Genomic DNA, 20,814 nt, shown 5'->3' on the forward strand with positions numbered 1-20,814 from the left:
AGGCTTTCTGAGGGATATTTGATTAATCCTAACACTATGTTATAAATAATACTGATCCAATTACGTAAAATGGATTAAACTTAAATATTTCTCTGAGGTCTGAGGGGGGGGGGGTTATCCCCCAAAACCTCCCCCCTCGCTGCGCCACTGCCTCAGATAGCATGATTTGGTCTCCTCCAAGATTTCTTTCTGGGTATTCCGATGCCTTCGAACCATGTCGTCGACATCAGGATCTCACCAACTCTATGGGCTACGACTCATACTCAATCGAGCGAGCAATTAATTCAGAGTTGACTTCGAGCGATCGGTCGTAATCCATGCACTATCCATGCATGTAATAATACATGCACTTGCATTCAGCTCATTAGAAGGTAAATATCGAGACTCACTTCATGATACTTTTTTTTCAACCGGATAGAGACAATATCGCATCCAGGAGACGACATCATTCAGCGCTTTCTCCATGCGAATCACACCCGACTTCTACTCCAGACGTTGGAGAATAACGAATTGAAATCAAAAGCACTAGCCGCTCTTCCCCAAGTTCACCTTCTCGCTTTCAAACATTTCCACCACGGTGTTCAGCACACTCATATACAGCCAATCGGTGATCTTGTTCCCTCTCTACATAGCAAGAGCATAATAGACCTCGACCGTCAAATGGGCAACACCCTGTAAGGTACAATCATAGCCATATCCTTCACTGTAATCTTCTCTGAGGCTATTTAGCGACGGGTCGCACATGCTAGGGAAACCATAACTACCGCTGCCGAGTCAAATGGGACAAAGCCCAAGGCGAAGGGCCCCATTATCATCATAATCTCCTTGCAGCTAATATTTTCAAATATACGTACTCCATTTCTCTGACATACTTCATCATAAGCTCCATGTGTATACGTCATCAGAGGCCTTCCTTTGACTTCCTCCGTCTACTTGTCCGAAATGATTGTCTTCATGAGACTATCATGTCTTTCTCACTTGGGAGTAAACAAGGCTTCCTGTAGCTACCTTGTAAGACAGTTTCGTAAAAGATGCGATCGAAAATACAAGTACCGGAACGGATGACGCTAACAATAAGTATAATAGTCAGGGTCACGCGTTGTGCCGATTGCTACGTATTATTCTACGTGGGATCTCAATGAGACTGATTGTGGGTAAGAATAGTAGCAGTTGCCATGCGGCCGTCGAATGGCCAATAATAGCATTAATATTGCTGCTATTGACAATTACGCATTTGTAAATAAGTTTGGAGTTTGGCTATGCTCGTAAAAAAATTCGCCCTACGACTTTGACATCACATCTATCTTTGCCTACGTGCAGCAATTATTCATCCGAGAAGAATTGCTATTGCTTTGAAGAATACTAACAAGAAAATGACGTAATTATAGAAAAAATTCTCACTACTTCGAAATTTGGATTCCTTTTTCACATTCGTCATTTAATAAAAAATCCTTTATTAACATTTACGTTTGAAATAACATTATACCTAATGCAAAACATCCAAAGATATAATATCCTTTGTTCACATACTTGGATTCTCCGGCTTCGCGAAATCGGAAGATCCCGATTCCTATTCAGGCTAAGATGGATGACTTATCCACTGGGGAAATTTTTACTTTAGTACACATACGAGTAATGTCATCAAGACTCACCGCTCACCCTGCAGTCGTTTATTAAGTGTACTTTAAAAATATTTCCCCTTGGATATCAATAATCAGTAATCGCCAAATTTTCAGGTCCGATCGAAACAATAAAATAAGAAGGATACGTTTGAGATTTAATTTTCCTTTCGGGAAGAAACGAGCGATTATGAACCAATAAAATTAGGCTACGATGAAAGCAATCTCAAAGGACAAATCCATAACTTTCTAATACACGCACTCTCTATATGTTACTTCCGGGGAATTCAGGGACCGATTAATTTTGTAATCAGCGTTACACTACTCTTACTGGGAGACTTTAGGCGCTGTGTATTAGGCCCCGAGCACATACACAGATTTAGACGGCCGGTAAAATATCGGCCGTCCATATTCCAATCAGTGGTTTAATGGCAAAAACAGCAGTGCCGGAAAGCACTTTCCTTGACTTTTTTTCATGTGAAATATTACTCTGGGTGTTTTCTTCTTTTACAAGTTATTATTTACATTTTATAACATTTTTTTGTTACGAATGTATATATTAGAAATTTTGAGCCACCAAAATTGATAAAAGTGTTATTTGATTATTACGTCCATTCTTAACCACTGCCGGAACGACGCTGATGACACCACGACACCACTGATTCCAATAGTGAACAATTGGAAGGTTTAGGAGCTTGCATATTGACCGACCCCTCCAATTTTTCACCATTGGAATTTAAACGGCCGATATTTTACCCCAAACACGGCACAGGTTGTAGCCATCCTCTCTATTGAAAATTTTCGGCCTTGTAGCAATTTTCCATTGCTTCTCTCACTAGGCGCAGATAATAATCCTTCGTCTCAGCCAAATTTGCATTTTTTTCGAACTGGCTCGAGGCATTATGTTCGGCGACCGCTAACGCGTCCCATGGAGTTCCATCGCTCTCTTGAGGTCCTTCAGCCTTATGGATATGGATGACGGCAGGTGGAAGGGAAGAAAGGCAAGGGACGGCTACGAATGAATTACATAGGACAGGCTTTAAAGGATGTAAAAGAAAAGAAATACGTCGCTATGAAAAGGCTCGCTTGTTCTAGCACATGTAGCTTCTGCCGCACAGAAGTTCATATATTCCCTTGGAATGAAAGGGGGGTGGCTATCTTCGGCCACGGTAGGATATTTGTATTTTTTTTCGCCTTACAAAAGCGAGTGGTGATGATGCTCCTCTGAAGGATTTATGCGATTCCTTCGATAACTCCGGAGATTTAAGGGAGTTTCACGTACGCCAAAGGCATCTAATTATGGTATTCGTCATATGGATGCAGTTTGAAAATAGGCGTCAATGTAACCATTTCCTTTCAAATCCCACATTAGATATTTCATTTCACTATTGAGATGCTCCGCACCACTCACGAGTTTGCCGTGGAGGATAAAGGTTTAAATTATGCAGGACTTTTGCTGTGCATGGTAACGGGAGGCTGCATTTAAATACCACCGGGAGAGAGGGGAGAACCCATTGCAGCCCCACTCTTCTCCCCATACCAAAACAGAATTGTCCGACGAAAACAATCGTAGAAGTTCTGGTGGAAGGGAAGAAAGGCAAGGGGCGACCACGAATGAGTTAAATAGGACAGGCTGTAAAGTATATAAAAGAAAAGAAATACGTCGCTACGAAAAGGCTAGCGGATAAGAGAGAGGAATGGAGAGCTGAGTCAAACAAATCTTAGGGTTCTTGACCAATGATGATGATGGGAAGGGGTACAAGTGCAAAACTTATAATTTCGGAGATATGAGCAGGTAATGGTTGGTGGGGTACACAATATTGCTGTGGCAAGGGGTTACAAGTGAATCACTGATTAGTATAAATATATATGTAAAAGGAAAAATATCGGCCGTCCATATTCCAATCAGTGGTTTAATGGCAAAAACAGCAGTGCCGGAAAGCACTTTCCTTAACTTTTTTTCCAGTGAAATATTACTCTGGGTGTTTTCTTCTATTACAAGCTATTTCCATTGCTTATCTCATTAGTCGCAGATAATAGTCCTTCGTCTCAGTCAAAAATCGTATTTTTTTCGAATATTATTTTATTCCCCTGGCTCGAGGCATTACATTACAATTCAGTGATTCACTTGTGAAACAATATTGTGTACCCCACCAACCATTATCAGAACTTATTTCCAAAATACGGTGGTTTCCCATAATTTTTTTATTGCCTAAATCGAAAGATTATTACTCCTGGAGTACGCATTTCACGCTTTTAGATTTTAGAATGACGATATCTATTTTTCGCGATTAAACGAAATGTGAAAATTTTCAAGCGCGCGAAAACGCGACGGCTAAGTAGGAATGCTGGGAAACTCCGTGTGATGTATTTCTGGTTCCAGCTGTCGCCATGTGAGGTGACCTTGGAGCGAGGCTTTGAGCGCTGACACGACGCAGGCTACTTGCAGGTAGCAGAGTACCCTGCTACCAGATAGCGCTTGGCTTAAATAAGGATTATTATTACCCTCTCAAGCGAAGGAAACTCTCCGAACTCAGGTAATTTTAATGGGTGATTATTAAGAGATGTTTCCCTGAGCTCTGTGCCTCATGCATCCATTAGTAATCTCAGACAATGTAAAACTCCTATCTACTCGTATAGAAACTAGGTCCCTGTGACGTCACGTGGAGTGGAATCGCATGGGCGCCAATCTGGCCCTTTTCAAATGAGGTTAAAATTGACCATTGCCATTCGTCTAAACTGGGATTTGTAAAACCAAATAATTTGTATATTATGAATACGGTAAAGTTGGGTAAGGAATCACAATCAATGCATTTCGTTTTCTTTGATGAAGGAAATTACCCTATTATAATAATTGTACCCTAAGGCTTCAAGGGTCCTCAATTAAAGGCTATGTCAAACAGACGGATTTACTTACCTCGATGACCACGGTGCTGGAGTACTCGGAGTCGTCGAACGACCAGCCGTGCTTGCAAGGCGTCGTGGCGAATTCCTCCGTGTCTTGAGGCGGCGTTGTGAGGTAAGATGCCAGGAACAATCCGATGGGAACTTCGGAGGGTGTCGTCCCTCCAGAGTCGAACCCGCCGCCATCGTCGCTGGACCACTGAGCGGTGCTGCTGGTTAGGGCGTCGGAGGTCGCTGGACTGGTTGGGACGGGGGAAGACGGAGGCTCTAACGTGGAAGCTGATTGAGCCCTCTCCAGCAGGGCCGTGTAGTTGCGGTCGTACATACGACACTGGTTGTAGCGTAAGGCACCGTCGCGCCACTCACGTGGAATACTGTGAAAAAAAATTTCATATTCAAATAATGTACAATATATACTTTCATCAGTGGCGCAGCAAGGGGGGGGGTTTGGGGGATAAATCCCCCCCCCCCAGAGCTCAGAGAAATTTTTAATCCATTTTACTTAATTGTACTGATATTACTAATAGAATTGTGTAAGGATTAATAAAATATCCCTCAGAAAGCCATAAAACTCACCATTTTCAACCATTTATCCTAAAATTCCGCAATTTATTAATCTCGCACCTACCGCTCATCCTGGTGGGTATACCATATCCCCACACAACTATGTATTAGTTTCACCTAAACCCCACCCCAGCCTTAATTCCGCCCCTGACTTCCATATTCATAATAAATTTAACCTTCCGTGTCTTAACGACCGGTTACCCACCCTACCTGTATGAGAAATTCGTAAGAAAAACTGAAGTACACAACATACCCACCCGAAAACATACCATTGATTTCCATATCTCAAAAACATCGCACGCCTCATATAAATAAATCGTTCATAGTAACCGCCTCACGAATATGGAACTCTCTTCCTGCCCTAATAAGAAGCATTACAAGCATCAATAAATTTAAACATTCCACATATGAGTTTCTGAAAGATGTCTCATTAACTTCATGTTGAATTCCTCTTGTTTATATTCATGTATAACCTAATTATTATTATTATTATATTTTAATTTTTATTGATACGCATGTGAATAAATGGTTAACTGGGTTCAGTATTGTTTTAAACCACAGTGTTATCCTATGATTTGTTTTTTTTTCTGGATAAAAATTTTAAAAATACATTGTTTGAGACTATTGTCATAATGAATCATCACCTTAGATTCTCGTAATTAGTCTGTTACATCACAGTGAGATTTTTTTAATTTGTTGAAAATATTGTTTTGCTGAATTGTTTTCATTCTTTTGGCGATCTGAATATGGTGCAATTTTCTGAAATTCTATTTGTTTATTTATTTCTTCTCTTCTATGAATTTACCAATGCTGAAAATGTAAAATGTTGTACATTTATTTTCTCATGGGCCTCAGTGCTCTCGAAAATAAACGAAATTATTGTTATCATGATTATTATTCATATAATAAACTATGCATGAAATTAATATTTCCCGTTACATTTTATGAATAGTTGAAATCAGTGGCGTAACTAGGAATATGCTTTAAGGGTGATGGGGAGCCTCGATGGGCGACCCCCCTCAGGCAACGGAAGGTTCGGGAAATTTTTTGAAAAATGACATGCCTGGAAATACATTTTACATCATTTTGGCACTTAATATTTGGGTTTCACTCGCAATTCTGCGGGAAATCATCACAGCAAAAACATTAGTATACTATAAAATTCTCCGAGGGTTTGGTGGGGGATCTATACCCCTCATCCCCCAATAGTTACGCCACTGGTTCAAATACTTTTACAAGCGTGTGAGTTCATCGCTAAAAAACGTAATGCTATAAAAAATTATCCATATTCAATGAATATTATACATTTCCATATGCATACAATGAACTAAACATGAATGGAAATGAATATGAGGATATTCATTACAAGTCCAGTTCAAATACATTTACAAATTTTCTAGTTATTTACTATGGAACGTAATGCTGAAAAGTAACATACAGAAAAACTTTTCGGGTACCCAATCGAGTGAAACGCTTCATGTTTGCCAACATTTAGGAGGCCCACCAAGAAGCCTGTTACCCGGTTTGGATCCCGAGATGTCTTTCTGTATACAGGATGGAGAAAAATTGTGTCACGAAGTTTTAGGCCTGGTTAGCTGATTCCAGTAGGAACCAAAATTACAAATTACGTTTTGGTCGAAAACCCACAATTTTTAAACTGTAGAAACAGATTTCTTGATTGAAGCTTCCGCGGCTCGTGGTGATTAAAGAGAGATATACGGGTGCATGCCGCGTGATGTATCGGAATAGCCCCGACGTTTCGTGACTGACTGCTGGTCACTGCTTCAAGGGAATGGTGTAGAGACAGAGTCAAGCGCTCCGATTGGCCGTGAGTTAACCCTGTTGCCAGATGTCCTGACAACTCATGACTTGGAATACTTTGCCTGCTGGGGATCGCGATATATCCAAGCATAGCCTACGTTAGGCTACGATCCAAGGCACCCGGAAACAGGGCAAACTCGCAGCGAATCAGAACGCATAGCTCAGTTTCAAAAGTTTAAAAATGGTGCGTCTTCAACGTAAACATCATAAGTAATTTTAGTTCCTACTGGCATTAGCTATCCAGGGTTGAATTTTCGTGACATAATTTTTCTCCATCTAGTATAATTCACTGGAAAAGAATCCGAACCTTCATGTAATATACAAGGTAATTTATGACTCAGTGGAAAATCCTTGGATATCATCCCCGGAAAAACAATACACTGGGAAGAAATCAGGGCTTCTTAAAAAATCATAAACATCCGGGCATGAATATCTAACGCGATGATCATGATCGACTGTATGCATCGCCGAGAGCTTAAGTGATGCGGGTTTCATCAATGAGGATTAAAAGGGGCTGATTTCACTAATGAATGGAAATTTTAGGTCAAAAATGCTTTTGAAGAAAACACATGTTCCATTCAACGTACTTCTGTAGGCAATTTGCAATATGAATAATGTCACCCTTGAAATACCTCAGAGTGATGAAGCTTACGATCATTAAAACCCTAAATTTGCGCACCTATTCACCATGGACAAGGGAAAGTAATCGGGAAAATATCCATTTACCCACGTGCCGCCGCTCCACCGCAGCAGACCGACGACGATTTGCCATCCCTCTACCACAATCTTCTATATTATTTCTACTGTATAGATACCTTTTTCTCAACTTATACGCAACCAAACTCTACAAATGAGGTACCAAAATGCACAGAATTTATCAGAGAACATGCGACGGCATATCTTACTTCCTATTGTTTCCTAAAATTGGTTTTTAAATAATTAAAAACAAAACAAAAAAAACAACAACCGGTAAATATTCCTGACGTTAACGGCACAAAAACTGATACATTTGTTCATTTGCAACAATATCTCGCATTCTTTAAATAACTTTTATCAAAATACGGCTGATTCCACATTCAAGTCTCCTGTTGATACGTAAGTATGAGTCATCATGTGCGTTTAACAGAGGATAGTGTAATCACTTCCAATGTAGTGTTTAAAGAGGTCCTCTGACCTCAATTTGTATATCAACATTCCAACAAAATTTGTACATAAGACCCTGCCTTTTTTTCTACATTTTAAAATTAGAAACGCGCCTATCCCTCTGTGGACCTGCATTGAAAAGAGCGGGGGAAGCCCGCTGGGAGCGGGCGCAGCACGCTCGTCGAAATAAGAACGTGAAGTTCATAACTTTTCGCATTCGAAGGATACAAATTCAAATTTTATTTTTTGTCAGCGCTTCATATTTCTTGGAGTTGCATGTTCAGTGACCCGCAAAGACGTATCAAATGCATCGCTGCCGCACGCCGAAACAAATAACTTATTAAATAAAAGCATCGAACTCTCCGCTAACAAATCGTACAGTCGGCAAACAGGTCGACCCGTAAATATAAATGCACCACCCTGCTGGTATTTGTTGATATTTTCGTGGAGTCAAATACCCTACTAACAGACCTTCACTGACTGCTGTCTACCTGCGGTAAATAAGTGTGATTATTCTAAGTCCGTGGTGTGAACTGATACATTCCTGGACCGATAAGAGTGAACACACTCCATTGGTGGGAACAACTGCACTGCTACTCCTTTATTCTGCTAGATGGTAGCACAATACAAAAAATGACATCCTATGCGTGCGGCAAACACGAAATTGTTAATGATGCCACTCATAATTTGTTCACGATGTTATACATCCGTATTCACTGAACTACATCAAGAGAGTTACTTGTACAGTTCCACGTGTGGGCTTGAATGTCATTTTTCAAGTACCATAGTGGCCCAAGGAAACGGGTCCACATTATTACAGCTGAGGGAGTGTAGGTTCATTCACTCAGTGCGTTATTCCGAAGGCTCGTTTGATAGGTTAAAGTGAAGCCCATTCCTAAATGACCCCATAATTACAAACCGAATTCATGAAAAGGGGCCTAGCCTTTGATCGCCTTCGATTCTTCATGAAATTCTGGAAATTGTAAGTAATCTTCAACGTCATAATTTTATGTGTGCTCATTAATTACATTACATTACATGTGTACTCATTAACACAGCTTTGAACCCAGCACTCTCAGGCTAGAATACCGGTTCCCAATAAACTTTAAGTAGGCGAGAGTGATTCCTGAAAATCTCTGGAAAACGGATAATATGAAATATTCAAAAAATAAAAACGAGAAAATTTTAAATTGAAATACATGCTGAAAGACGGATAAGATATAATCACGGATAGCAAATAAAAATAATGACGAAAAAGAATGAAAACCGCTATAACTCGGGGGAAAAAACAAGAACGCTCGAAAAAAAATTTAAAAACGGCAGCCTTCAACATAAAGAGTTTCACTGTAAAATGAATTGTTAAGGAAATAGACTATAAAACGCAAGGCCGGATCCAGGATTTTTTTCTGTGGAGAAGGATGTACAAGGGTCTGACAGGCAAACGATCTTCTCGAATTTGAGATAAAAACAATATACAACAACTGCTGTACGAAATATTCTCTTTATTTTAATTACAAAAATATTAATACGGAATGAAATGATTGAGGCTCCGTAATTAACAACACAAAACTAACTCAATGGTAACCGTATTAAAAATGTTGTAAATTTTTTGCGCGTCTGGAGGGAGCACGTGTCCTAGTGCTCCTCCCCTAAATTCGCCTATGAGAAAACGTATACATTTACTATGGAAACTGGCCGAAGATTCATGTTCCCAGGGATCAACAGCTATGTATTATGCCAAAAATACTTTGTGCATAATAGTTATGGCAGAAAAAAGGAATGCTATAAATTAAGACAAAGCTCAGTCAGAGGTACACTTGAAGCATAATTTGGATGACGATTTGTATAAATGACGAAAAATTTCACAAAACACGTGATTCTCTGAAGAGCCCTAAAAATTAGTTTGAGCTGACACGTACGAAAAAGGAAGGGAAAACCATAAAAAAATATTTTTCGAAATTATGCGAGAGTTTATTTAGTAATAAATAATGATAACAGCTATAAAAATATGAGGGCAATAAAATTATGAAAAAATTCAGAAATGAAACTCTAACCTCAAAGGAAAAAAATTGAGTGCTCAGGACTATCATTTGGAGTTAACGCACACACATGATGTTTGCCGGCGAAACGCGGAAATGACTTCCATTAAAATGCGTTATTTTTCAAATTATCAATCATTAATTTTATTGGAAATAATGAATAATTTTCTAGTAAATAATTTACGGGGTCGCAGGAGAAATATATGTCGAAATTATTTCACATGGACAGATAAATTCACATCATGATTTATAATTTTGCATTTAAGTCTCTAATAATTTCACTTCAATAGTAAGGCGAAAATTCATGGAATAATACAAATGTATACTTAAAACTATGTGAATAGTCTTGTATGATGTTAGGCACGATGTGGTGGAAGTTCGTAATATTGTTGAAATGACACATTGCAATATTTCCACTTATAGATTTATTTTACACTACGCGTTTCGTCGTTACAGCGACATTTTCAAGTGTCGCTGTAACGACGAAACGCGTAGTGTAAAATAAATCTATAAGTGGAAATATTGCAATGTGTCATTTCAACAATATGTGAATAGTATTTGGCGAATACCCAAATATGGTTGAAAATAAATCGAAGAAGCAATGCAGTGAGATTCAGTTTGGTTACATGCACTGCCCAAGTCGAAATCATGGTTCATTTTTCATTAACGGTGTGATGTTAGGACCAAAGACTCCTCGACAGTGAGGGAAATCGTAAGTAATAACCCTTGACGGAAGACAAGACTGCTGGAAATCCCATCAAACGTTTTCCGATCTGTTGCATTTCATTAAGATTGTCAAAATCGTCATGTGTGTTGCATACATTTTAGGATGGCGTTGTTAAGAATGTCTAGAAACAATATCCTGATAAGCCAGTCCCAGTTTCTCTATTCTGTCTTTGACTTCATTCCCGTAAAAATCCTGAATGCTCAATTTTCATCGCGTATTATAGTTCTCAGATCATCGGTGGTCATCAACTTCTTAACTGAAGCCTGTGTAGTGTAGGTATCTATCCTATCCTGGATCTATTTATCCATGCACAGGCCTCAGTGGCGGTGGGGTAAAGCCCTCGCCTACCGAACCGAAGGTCGTGGGTTCGAATCCCACCTGGATGGGTGGTCCCTATCTAGGGCATGGATTTTTGTGACGTCCTTTTTTAATCCCCCGTTGTAAAGGCCTTTATGTGCTATTTATGGGGAAGTTGGAAATAAATTTAAAATTAATATAGCCTGTATTTAATACACTGGGATTTCATTCAAAATTTAAAAAATTAAACTTCTTCCCATTTTAGAGGCAAACTATTGATGTGTTGTTCATGCTCAATCACGATCCTGGCCACGTCAATAATTGTGAAGATGTTCGTGAGTCTGAAAAGGACACTTGTTTTCGCACCGTAGGTAAGGTGTTAATTAATTCAGCTCCCGCATACGCTAATTCAAGCGGCAATTTGGACACGCTGAAGAAGTATAATAACACTCCCTTTACTAGCCTCATAATTGCAGCTAGTTCGAAAGATTCAATAGTTCATTAACGACATAAATTCCAGGAATCGCATGATTTACGATGAAGTTGATTCGGTGAACGATAATCCGTCTTTAAGTAAAATTTCTGGAACAATATTTTAATATCATGCCACATATACATCAAATTTATCGTCAATAATAATTACTAGAAGATAAATATGCTTCTTACAAAAGTGCGTTAGTTAAAACACTTGCCATTTTTGAAGTAATTATAAAAAAATATTTAACTATCAACGAATAGAAAATTAATTCTATAACTATGGTAAAGTATGAGAAAGAAAATTACATTATATGTACACAAGCCACACGGAGAGGCTGATAGTTAGGAGAAGGCGAAGGCCCCATTTGAATCGAAGTTTGGGAACATCATTTTTCTGAACCAACTTCTTGATATTCCTGCAACAAACAGACCACGTTGAACACTCTTTTAAATACAAGTTGATCGTAGAAGATGGAGTATGACAAATACCTTCAGAAGATATCGTTTACTTAAATGAAAATATCTTTTTTATTTTGCTAGGAAGGGCTCGTTTTAAGCGGGTCATAAATTTGAAGTATTTTTAGTTGACATGTAAAAGATTGAATCCGGCCGCCTCTCTTCTCACGAGTTAAGGAATTCATGATAACCGCTGATCCGAGAACCCTTTGACGTGCTGAAAAATCAGGAATACGATGACGACGAAAACAGACAGAAACGACTTAGTATTACGTTTAGTTAACAGCATATGATCGAATGCTAAACTACCCATTTACTCAGAAGCCGTGCACGACAACCGCCCATCGCAAAAAAGTAGAGACAACTTGGCGTGACCTATGGAGTGCGCTGGTTGCTATATTATATACACACCATACAGCTCAGAGCTCGAAGAGAGAAACAGAAATACCTAATGCGAGGTCGTCCCCGATGTTCCTGACCACAATATTTAATGCAACACGCATCACAACCCCTAAAATAAAGGCCTCTATACACGGTGAATGATCATGCTGCATAATCACGAGATAATGCGAGCAAAATTGAAAATTTTCTAATTTTCACTGATTGATCATGCGCATGACGGTTCAATCACGAATTTTTCCGTTATACACGGCGAATGATTTCATTCGCATGATCATTCACCGTGTATAACGGCCTTAAGAATGGCAGAAAGTACAACGGGGGAGAAGCCTACTTGACTCTCCAGCAGCGATAGCGATGAATTCCTTTGAAAGCCGTTTAAATTTTGTCAAACTACAGCTTTGTAATCTCGACACAGTAAAGAATATATATTTTTTTGACCAACGAGCGTTAAATCCCTCACGCTGGAGTGATATCTATTTCTTTGGGACACGAAATTATCACCGTAATTCATTAAAGCTCCTTTAATTTCTCCTGCGCGGTATATGAGACCAAAATGATGCGAAGGTTGCGACTACATCCTAGCAGTGGCGTAACTATGGGAAGGATGAGGGGATAGATTCCAAAAGCCTCAGAGAAATATAAAAATTATGTAAAACTATTGTCTTGTTTTGAAATATAACTGCATCTGCTTAAATTTACAGTTAATTAATTAATATCATGGCAGTGAGCCATTTGACTCATCAAGATGAGTCATTTTCCAAAATTTTTCCCGGACCCACCGTTGCCTTGGGGGAGGGTCACCCCCAAGCCCCGCCACCCTCCCAAAGCGTAAAGCCTAGTTTCGCCACTGATTCCTAAATAGTAAAAAGACAAAAGTAAGTCAGGAGTAACTGGTTAAAAGGTAAGTAAGGAGTAACTGGTATCTTCTTTTCCGCTCTTAGTTCGTCGTGCTATTGTAAATATGTGATTTTTTTGAATTTTTACTTCTTTGGAAATATCTAGTATACTTGGCATGGCATGTGCCCTTTCTCATTATGCGTACATCTACAGACATTTTACATACGTGTACGTATTTTGCGTGCGTATATTTAGAAACGTGCGCCAACCAATGAAATGAAACGGCTTAAATCACATGCCCCCGTCGCAAGTGAAAAATTAAATTTTACTGGAGACAAAGAGATAAAAAATACATAATTTACCTAGTGATTCTGCACACTCTTCACAACATTCCAGGTTATCTAAATAAATTTTACTATGATAAAATTTGATGTCACCATATCTCAAGCTTAGGATTTTAATTTTTAGAGTAAATTTATTACTTGTGCATACATGGACAAGTTATGATCTTTCCAAGGGCGTAAGCAGGATCAAAACTAGGGGGGGGGGGGTGGCCATGGTTGTTAAAGTTGTAGGCAAGATTTACACATGGAAAAGGACAATTAAATCAATATTTTAAGGAAACTGTAACAGCTCTTTTAAAGTTATTTGCTTGAAAAAATATTATTTTCCTAAAAGACATTTCGATTTTTGCTTCTAGAGGGGGGGCAGCTGCCCCCTCCTGCCCCTCGCTGGGTATACCCATGGATCTTTCATTATAGAGAGAAAAATCCTGCAATGAATACAACCTTAGTGAAGCAGGGAATCAGCGCACTTCCACGCTACAGAGCTTTTAGGCTATGAAACTCGCCCTAAGAACATAACCAATGTTTTAACATAACGTTCTCTAACTGCTTTTTAGCCGATTTTATAAGTAGGAAGATAATAGAACAATTTCGCCTGAAAAAATCTAATGGCAAAAAATCTGGAAATAAGCTGAAAATAAAGGCATCTAATAGAAATGTGAAATAGAAAGTGAAATGAACTTTGAGAATTACAACTCGTGTGTTGAAAGAATAATCTTTCCTAAATATCACAAAAATACAATTCCTAGTTGTTTGCATGATTGATCAAAATTTCCGGGCTTAAAGGGAATCGTGGTGGTGTGGCGGCAGGAGTGTTGGCTTCCCACCCCGAGAGACCGGATTCAAATCCCGGCGGTGGTAGGGATATTTTAGAGACTGCCCGATCCCTCCGTGGGTGTCTTGTGGGGGAGCACTTCAAGTACAACAATCCGTCCGTCGGGTGGGACGTCAAGCCGTGTTCCCCTTGGCGCCTTTCGTTAAGAGCAGGCTATTGCCGACGCCGGGTTTCTCTCCACCCTCCCTCCCCATAGACGCAAATATCCCAACCTATCATTCGCCTCCTCCAAATACCATACCGGGTTCTCAGTCAATATTAAAATTATTTGTCCTGTTTGAAAACTACAGTAATGCTTCAAGAATCAAATGAAATCACATTTTCTAACCTTCTCTAGGATATAAGGCGTCAGGATATTGAGGAGTACACATGAAGAGTTACATGCTAGGTGATCAATGTATATCAATATGGGTTGATAACAGGAAAATGATGGCCACACCCATCGCAATTCAAACACCAAGCCCTAGTGACTCAGATTAATTCTGATCGCGTGCGTGAAGAAAGTACTCAACACTAAACATAAAGATCTATCCGATCGCTGGAATATATTTCATTATTCCTAAACAAAATTCGCAATTAGCAGGAAGAAATATTTATTAAATAACGTCTCATAATGAAATGGTTTTTACGCTAATTAAAAGCGGGATCCGACTCGTTAAAAGCATGGTAAAATAAGATAAGATGCATGGAAAAATAACGTTAGGTGAAACAACGAGAAAGTATGACGCAATTAATTATAGATTAACAATGAGGAGCTCTAAGTTGAAAATTTATAGTCCTTTTGAGTAAATACTTTGTCGTCTTCTACATTTCCTTATAATTTTTCCTACTCATTTCGCCGCCTTACAGCTTAATCGGGGCATTAAATTAGTCTGTAATATTCATTCACCGCAAAATATACTCTTTAATTATCTTTAATACTCCTACGACGCGAATCCTGAAGCCGCGAGATATATTTTATATCAAGCGTTATCAAGGTACCCCGAAAAAAATACTTGGCCTTTGAGTGCCTTTTAAAATCGTGGCACGAGAATTGTCAATCCACTGGCATGGAGAAGATGAGGGGTAACTACTACCCGCAGACAGGATACACCCCGCTGAGCACTTGCTGGGAATGTATTATGATACGATACGCTAGGATAGAGGAGATACGTCACTGAGAGATCAAGCAGCGTGACACCATGGATGTAGAACTCAATACGCGATAAAAGAAAACGGAAGAAACTTTTTATACCCGGAAAAATAAATGTGATATAAGAGATTCCGTGATAGTGATTATAGTAACTAATCAAACAGTCAGTTTTTAACACCGCAATGTCTTAAATTTCCCAAGTTAAAGCATTAATTAGAAAATTCATTGAAAAAATCCGCGAATGCCTTGGCCTACGTCCCCGGTGTAGTTTGAATAAAGAAAATATCTTTCTAACAAGCCTTTGTAATACTTATTTTTGTATTTTTATTGAATTTTATTATTTTATTTCAATAAATTAAAAATTATTGAATTCAGTTAAGCTGCTCTCGATTAATAAATAGTGAAAATAAACTGCTTAGTGATTATTAGGTGGCACGAAGTTCGCGGGGTTAGCTAGTTTTTTCATAAAACAGAAAAAGACATAGTTACTCTGAGAGCCGCGGCTCATCGACGATGTTGCAAACATAACCTATGATTATTATACGACGAACACTGACTCTAAAAGAGGCTCTTAAAAGTGAAGAACATATTTCTAAAAAATCACACCGAAAAATGACAAAAATATTCCATTACGAAAAGACGAAGTGAGTGCATGATACAAGGGCACGGACACCGTTTACAAAAAGCTAATTTTATGCGTTTGAGCACATTAAGTTATAGTCTTGAAATTCAGAAGAATGGAATCGACGAACAAAATAGGTACTAAAAGCCTAGTGGCGTTGGGGCGAATAGTTGAATTTTAGTTCAGCGGCAAAGAATACCTACGAAAAATGAAAGGAATGTCTATCTAAGCGTAGAGGGATAAAGTAAGCACTATAAATAACAGCAAATAATATTCATTCTACAAAAAGACCATTGTTTAACGCTGAAAACGTATTGGCTCAACCATTTTTGTATTAGATAGGCTATTTTAGTATTTTTTAGAAAAATGATGGACCTGTTACTGCGGGCCTCGAAAAAATAAGGTGATTGCAGTGTTTTTGCACCTGCACGGCTAACGCAGTAAGCATGCAAATTGTGCTAAAATCCAAAGGAGTGGAAAAAAACAAGATTGAAGTCAAACCATGAGCTAGTAACGCTAGATAAAGAGGAGTCTTTTCAAGGAGCACCCCTAATTAATTCGAGCTACCCTCGCAGGTTAAGATCTGAGAGAGGATAAAGTTTCTACCAAGAAACGAAGTGTTTAATTTTCGTGTTAATTTCTGAATATGTAATTAATAACCTCTACGACCGGTCCTCCAGAAACACTGGTCTTCACACACAGGTTTTTACGGAAAATGTATCTTAAAATCCACAAAGTTCCGTAGGTGCTCATGACGCCCAACTACGTGGAGAAAATACGTAGATTACTATAATTAGATTACTAGAATAAAACAGTCGAGTGGAAAAAATGATAAGAGGGGCACTTTCTCACAAGTCAAGATAAACATAAAACGGTGACACCAAAACATAATTATAGTTATCAGTTAACAAACACTATAACACAATAAAGTCAGAAAGAGCAATAATGCAAATGACGCCACAGTCCGTTCTACCGCTTGCATCTTTTTAATGCCATAATACATTCTCTGATCCACATGCTACATGCCATACTTTGCGATTTAAAATTGGTGGTTATCAACCACAGCAATATTTTAGGACAGAGAAACTAAAATTTTAATTATTTTCTTTGAATTGCGCAATCATGGCGGAACCTCATTCAGTCCGTCACATATGAGGAAACTGAAGTGTACTTTCTTATGCGCGTGTCAAGTCGCAATGGCAATTAAATCGCATGGGGTACCACATTTGGAAAAATAGTCCAAGAATGTATAAACGCATAACATCAACATAGCCTCTGCTCTACCAAGGGAAAAATAGTTTATTAGATTAAAGAAAAGAATTATTTCGTACCTCAGCCTTTTCGCCGCCTCCCCTGTCACCTGGGCCGCCTCAAGCTCCGGCACCCTGCACCAATGGTCCGGCTTCGAGGCCATGAAGAGCTGGTTGTACGCGTGGAACCCGCATGGGAAAACACCCGGGAGGAGCACGAACCACAGGAGAGCCTTCTGGTACGTTCCGAACTCGCCCACGTCCGGCAGGAGAGCATCCAAGTCCATCTCCGCACGCCCAAGAATCCTCTGCCCCCGAGAAAACTTTCGTCGGCCAGTTTTGAACCCTTTTCTTCCCCACCCAATCGAAGACGGACGGACCGAGTCGCTCCTACGGCAGGGGACTCCCGCTCGAACCCGAGTGTTTATCCCGCTCCCGGCGCAACGTGGTTCGGTCGGACGGCGCCGGCGACGGCCGGAAGGCTCTGCCTTTCCCTTCTGGAAACTCAAAGGATTCGCAAAATATCACGCGAAATCGAAGCGCGTTCTTAGCGGAGGGATTCCGCGAGCCGGAGACCAGCGGATCGGTCTGTCGAGTTAATGCGGCGCATCCCATCAACGCGTCCGCACCGAATGCCCCATTCGATCAAAGGTTTTGAGCGGGAGAGGTAGTAATGTCGGAGGGCTCCCGCAAGCTTCTAAATCGCTCTCCCTTCGCGTGTGCAACAACGTCCACCGCGGGGGAGGAGGAGAATATCCCCCTCCCATGCACCACAACAATGAAACATCCCCTCTCTCTCTCTCTCTCTGCATCACAACTTCCACCTCTTATAGTTCCCTACAAACACAGACGCACTGGCACTGATGGACCACCGCACCCAACCCTTCCTCCTCCCCAGTTCCCCTCTCCCTTTGACGGAGAGAGGCCTCCTGCGTCCGCCCCCGCTTTCCCACAATACCCCCTTTACCTTTCACCCACAGGTCCCCTCCCCCGCCTCTCGCTTATTCTCCGGGCTTAGCCTTCGACTATCCCAGCTAACCAGTTGCGGCAACTCCGCTGCATTACCGAGAACACGCATGAGAGTGTGCTCCGTATTCATCATCATTAATTTTCTAGTCACTCGCCAATCATCCAGTATTCACTAGCTTTGGACGGATCGCGTTTTTTTTCATTTCATTACTCCTATCCAAATATGTGCATAACTTTAAAGCGTATGAGTACATCGTAAAATATTGCTTCTGAGATTGGACGTTAAAAAATAGCATGATTAAGTGAAACATCATAATCCAAACTCTTTGTGGGTGATATAATTACTTCAGAGCAGGGATTGCCGACTTGCAAAAAATATTGAGGGGCCCCATAACCGGGGATCTTGCCCCGGGAATTTTATAAGTGGTGAGTTTTACGTTTTTTAAGCATTTAAGAAGAGTCATATGATCAACTTTAGAACCCTGACAACTCGAATCTTGATATCTTGACACTCCGGGGAAAATCGACAAGCCTGACACATTTTTTCCTCACACCCATAACGAATTTTTGAGGGGGCTCGGGACCCCCCAGGCCCCATGGAGTCGGCGCCACTGCTTCAGATGATAAATTTTGGAGTCACTGCACTTAAACGCATGAGTTGTTCTTAACATAAATATCCAAATGACAGCAATATCGGTTGATTTCCTTTTTCTTTTTTATTAACTAAATCGAAAGATTATTACTTCTGGAGTACGTATTTCACGCTTTAGATTTTTAAATGGAGATATCTATTTTTCGCGGTAGCATAGTACCCTTCTAGCAGATAGCGCTTGGCTTAAATAAGGATTATTAATACCTTATCAAACTCAGGAACTTTCCGACCATATGCAATTTTAATAGGTGATTATTAAGAGATGTTTCCCCGAGCTCTGTGCCTCATGCATGCATTGGTAATCTCAGACGATGTAAAACTCCTGACTACTCGTATAGCATCTGGGCCCCTGTGACGTCACGTGGAGTGGCATCGCATGGCCGTCAATCTGGCCTTTCTCAAACAAGGTTAAAATTGACCATTTACATTCGTCTAAACGGGGATTTTTAAAACCAAATAATACGCATATTACGAATACACTAATGGTGGGTAATGAATCGCAATCAATGCCTTTCGTTTTCTTTGATGAAGGTAACTACACTATTCCGAGCTCATTAGGTACTTCAATGAAATGACGTCTTTATGCTTTCCAAGTCGTCATGAAGAGGATAAAAATCAAGCTTAGAAATAATACTGTACTGTTAATGTTACTACAGGGTGTTATTTTCCTTACAACATGTATTATTGTATGATTATCATATCACACACATGCCTTAAAGAACTAAATTAAATAATATCAAGAAAAAGCCTGGACTTTCAAATACAAAATTCGAAAAAATGATGTATCCTTATGAAGGAGTAATCCTAAACAGAAAAACCTGTTCCCTATTTCTCTCAACCAAACTCAGCTACAAATAGTATGTACCGCTGCAAGTAACATAAATGGCTAAAGAGACGGTAAATTATGAAATGCTTGTAAGATAAAGATAGACCCCCGAAAAGCTGTCAATCAAAGATCATAATCAAATGCTTAACTTCATGACTTAATCATAGCTTGACAAAAATAAATGGAATACGCTATTAAGGTCTGGTTTACAAAAAACTGAGATCATTTAAAAAACTATAGAGACTAGCTTTCACCTGTATGTGTATTCTTGCAGAGTTCTTTTACCCTTACCCATTCCAATAATAAACTCTTCCAGGGCACATGATAATTCCACTACTATTCAGTCTTCCAGCCTTTGCCTCTTCAAACTTCACTAAAAGATGTAGAAAATTTTCACTGCACTGATAAATCATCAACACAGATGTATATGAATGTGATATGTATGTCTAAATGATTAAGAATTGAATATATCTTAGAATATGCAAATCTAAAAAGATGAGGGATAAAATTTTTAATAAATTATTTACTTCATTTAATAAGCCATGAAATCGTAAAAAATTACTAAGCGTGTAACAATTTTAAGGAAGAAGATCCCAAAAGTTAAATAATAGGTACTAAAAATTTAAAATCCGGCAAAATATGAGGAATCCATTAGATCTGCTAAAATCGCATCTTGTCCTAAGACTTAACGTTACTCTTTAATTTTTTTGAGTTACCAAAAACATCATTACTCTTCTCACAATATATATCCTCAATAAATAATGAAGAACATACCAGCTGAGCCTAGAGAAAAGTTTTCAATCAAGTTTTCAAATTAGAGGCCTTTATTTCTTGTCTACTTTATGATGATAGTTGAAATATTTTTTTCTTATTACTCAATCTTCCTTCACTTAAAAAG

The 20,814-nt window shown here is 39.3% G+C and overlaps 1 protein-coding gene across 1 annotated transcript in view; it reads right to left on the reverse strand.

The window, feature by feature from the left end:
* LOC124163841 (beta-alanine transporter) overlaps window positions 1–18,273 on the reverse strand; it is a 52,606-nt gene extending 34,333 nt beyond the window's left edge. The window contains exons 1-2 of the mRNA XM_046540946.1: window positions 17,551–18,273; window positions 4,537–4,897 (exon numbers count right to left, since the gene is read on the reverse strand). Coding sequence (XP_046396902.1) covers window positions 4,537–4,897; window positions 17,551–17,756 — 567 coding nt within the window. The 5' untranslated portion in view covers window positions 17,757–18,273. The remainder of the gene's footprint in view (window positions 1–4,536; window positions 4,898–17,550) is intronic.
* Between the last annotated feature and the right edge of the window lie 2,541 nt (window positions 18,274–20,814).

The sequence above is a fragment of the Ischnura elegans genome, chromosome 8 (assembly GCF_921293095.1).
Source record: "Ischnura elegans chromosome 8, ioIscEleg1.1, whole genome shotgun sequence".
NCBI classification, from domain to species: domain Eukaryota; kingdom Metazoa; phylum Arthropoda; class Insecta; order Odonata; family Coenagrionidae; genus Ischnura; species Ischnura elegans.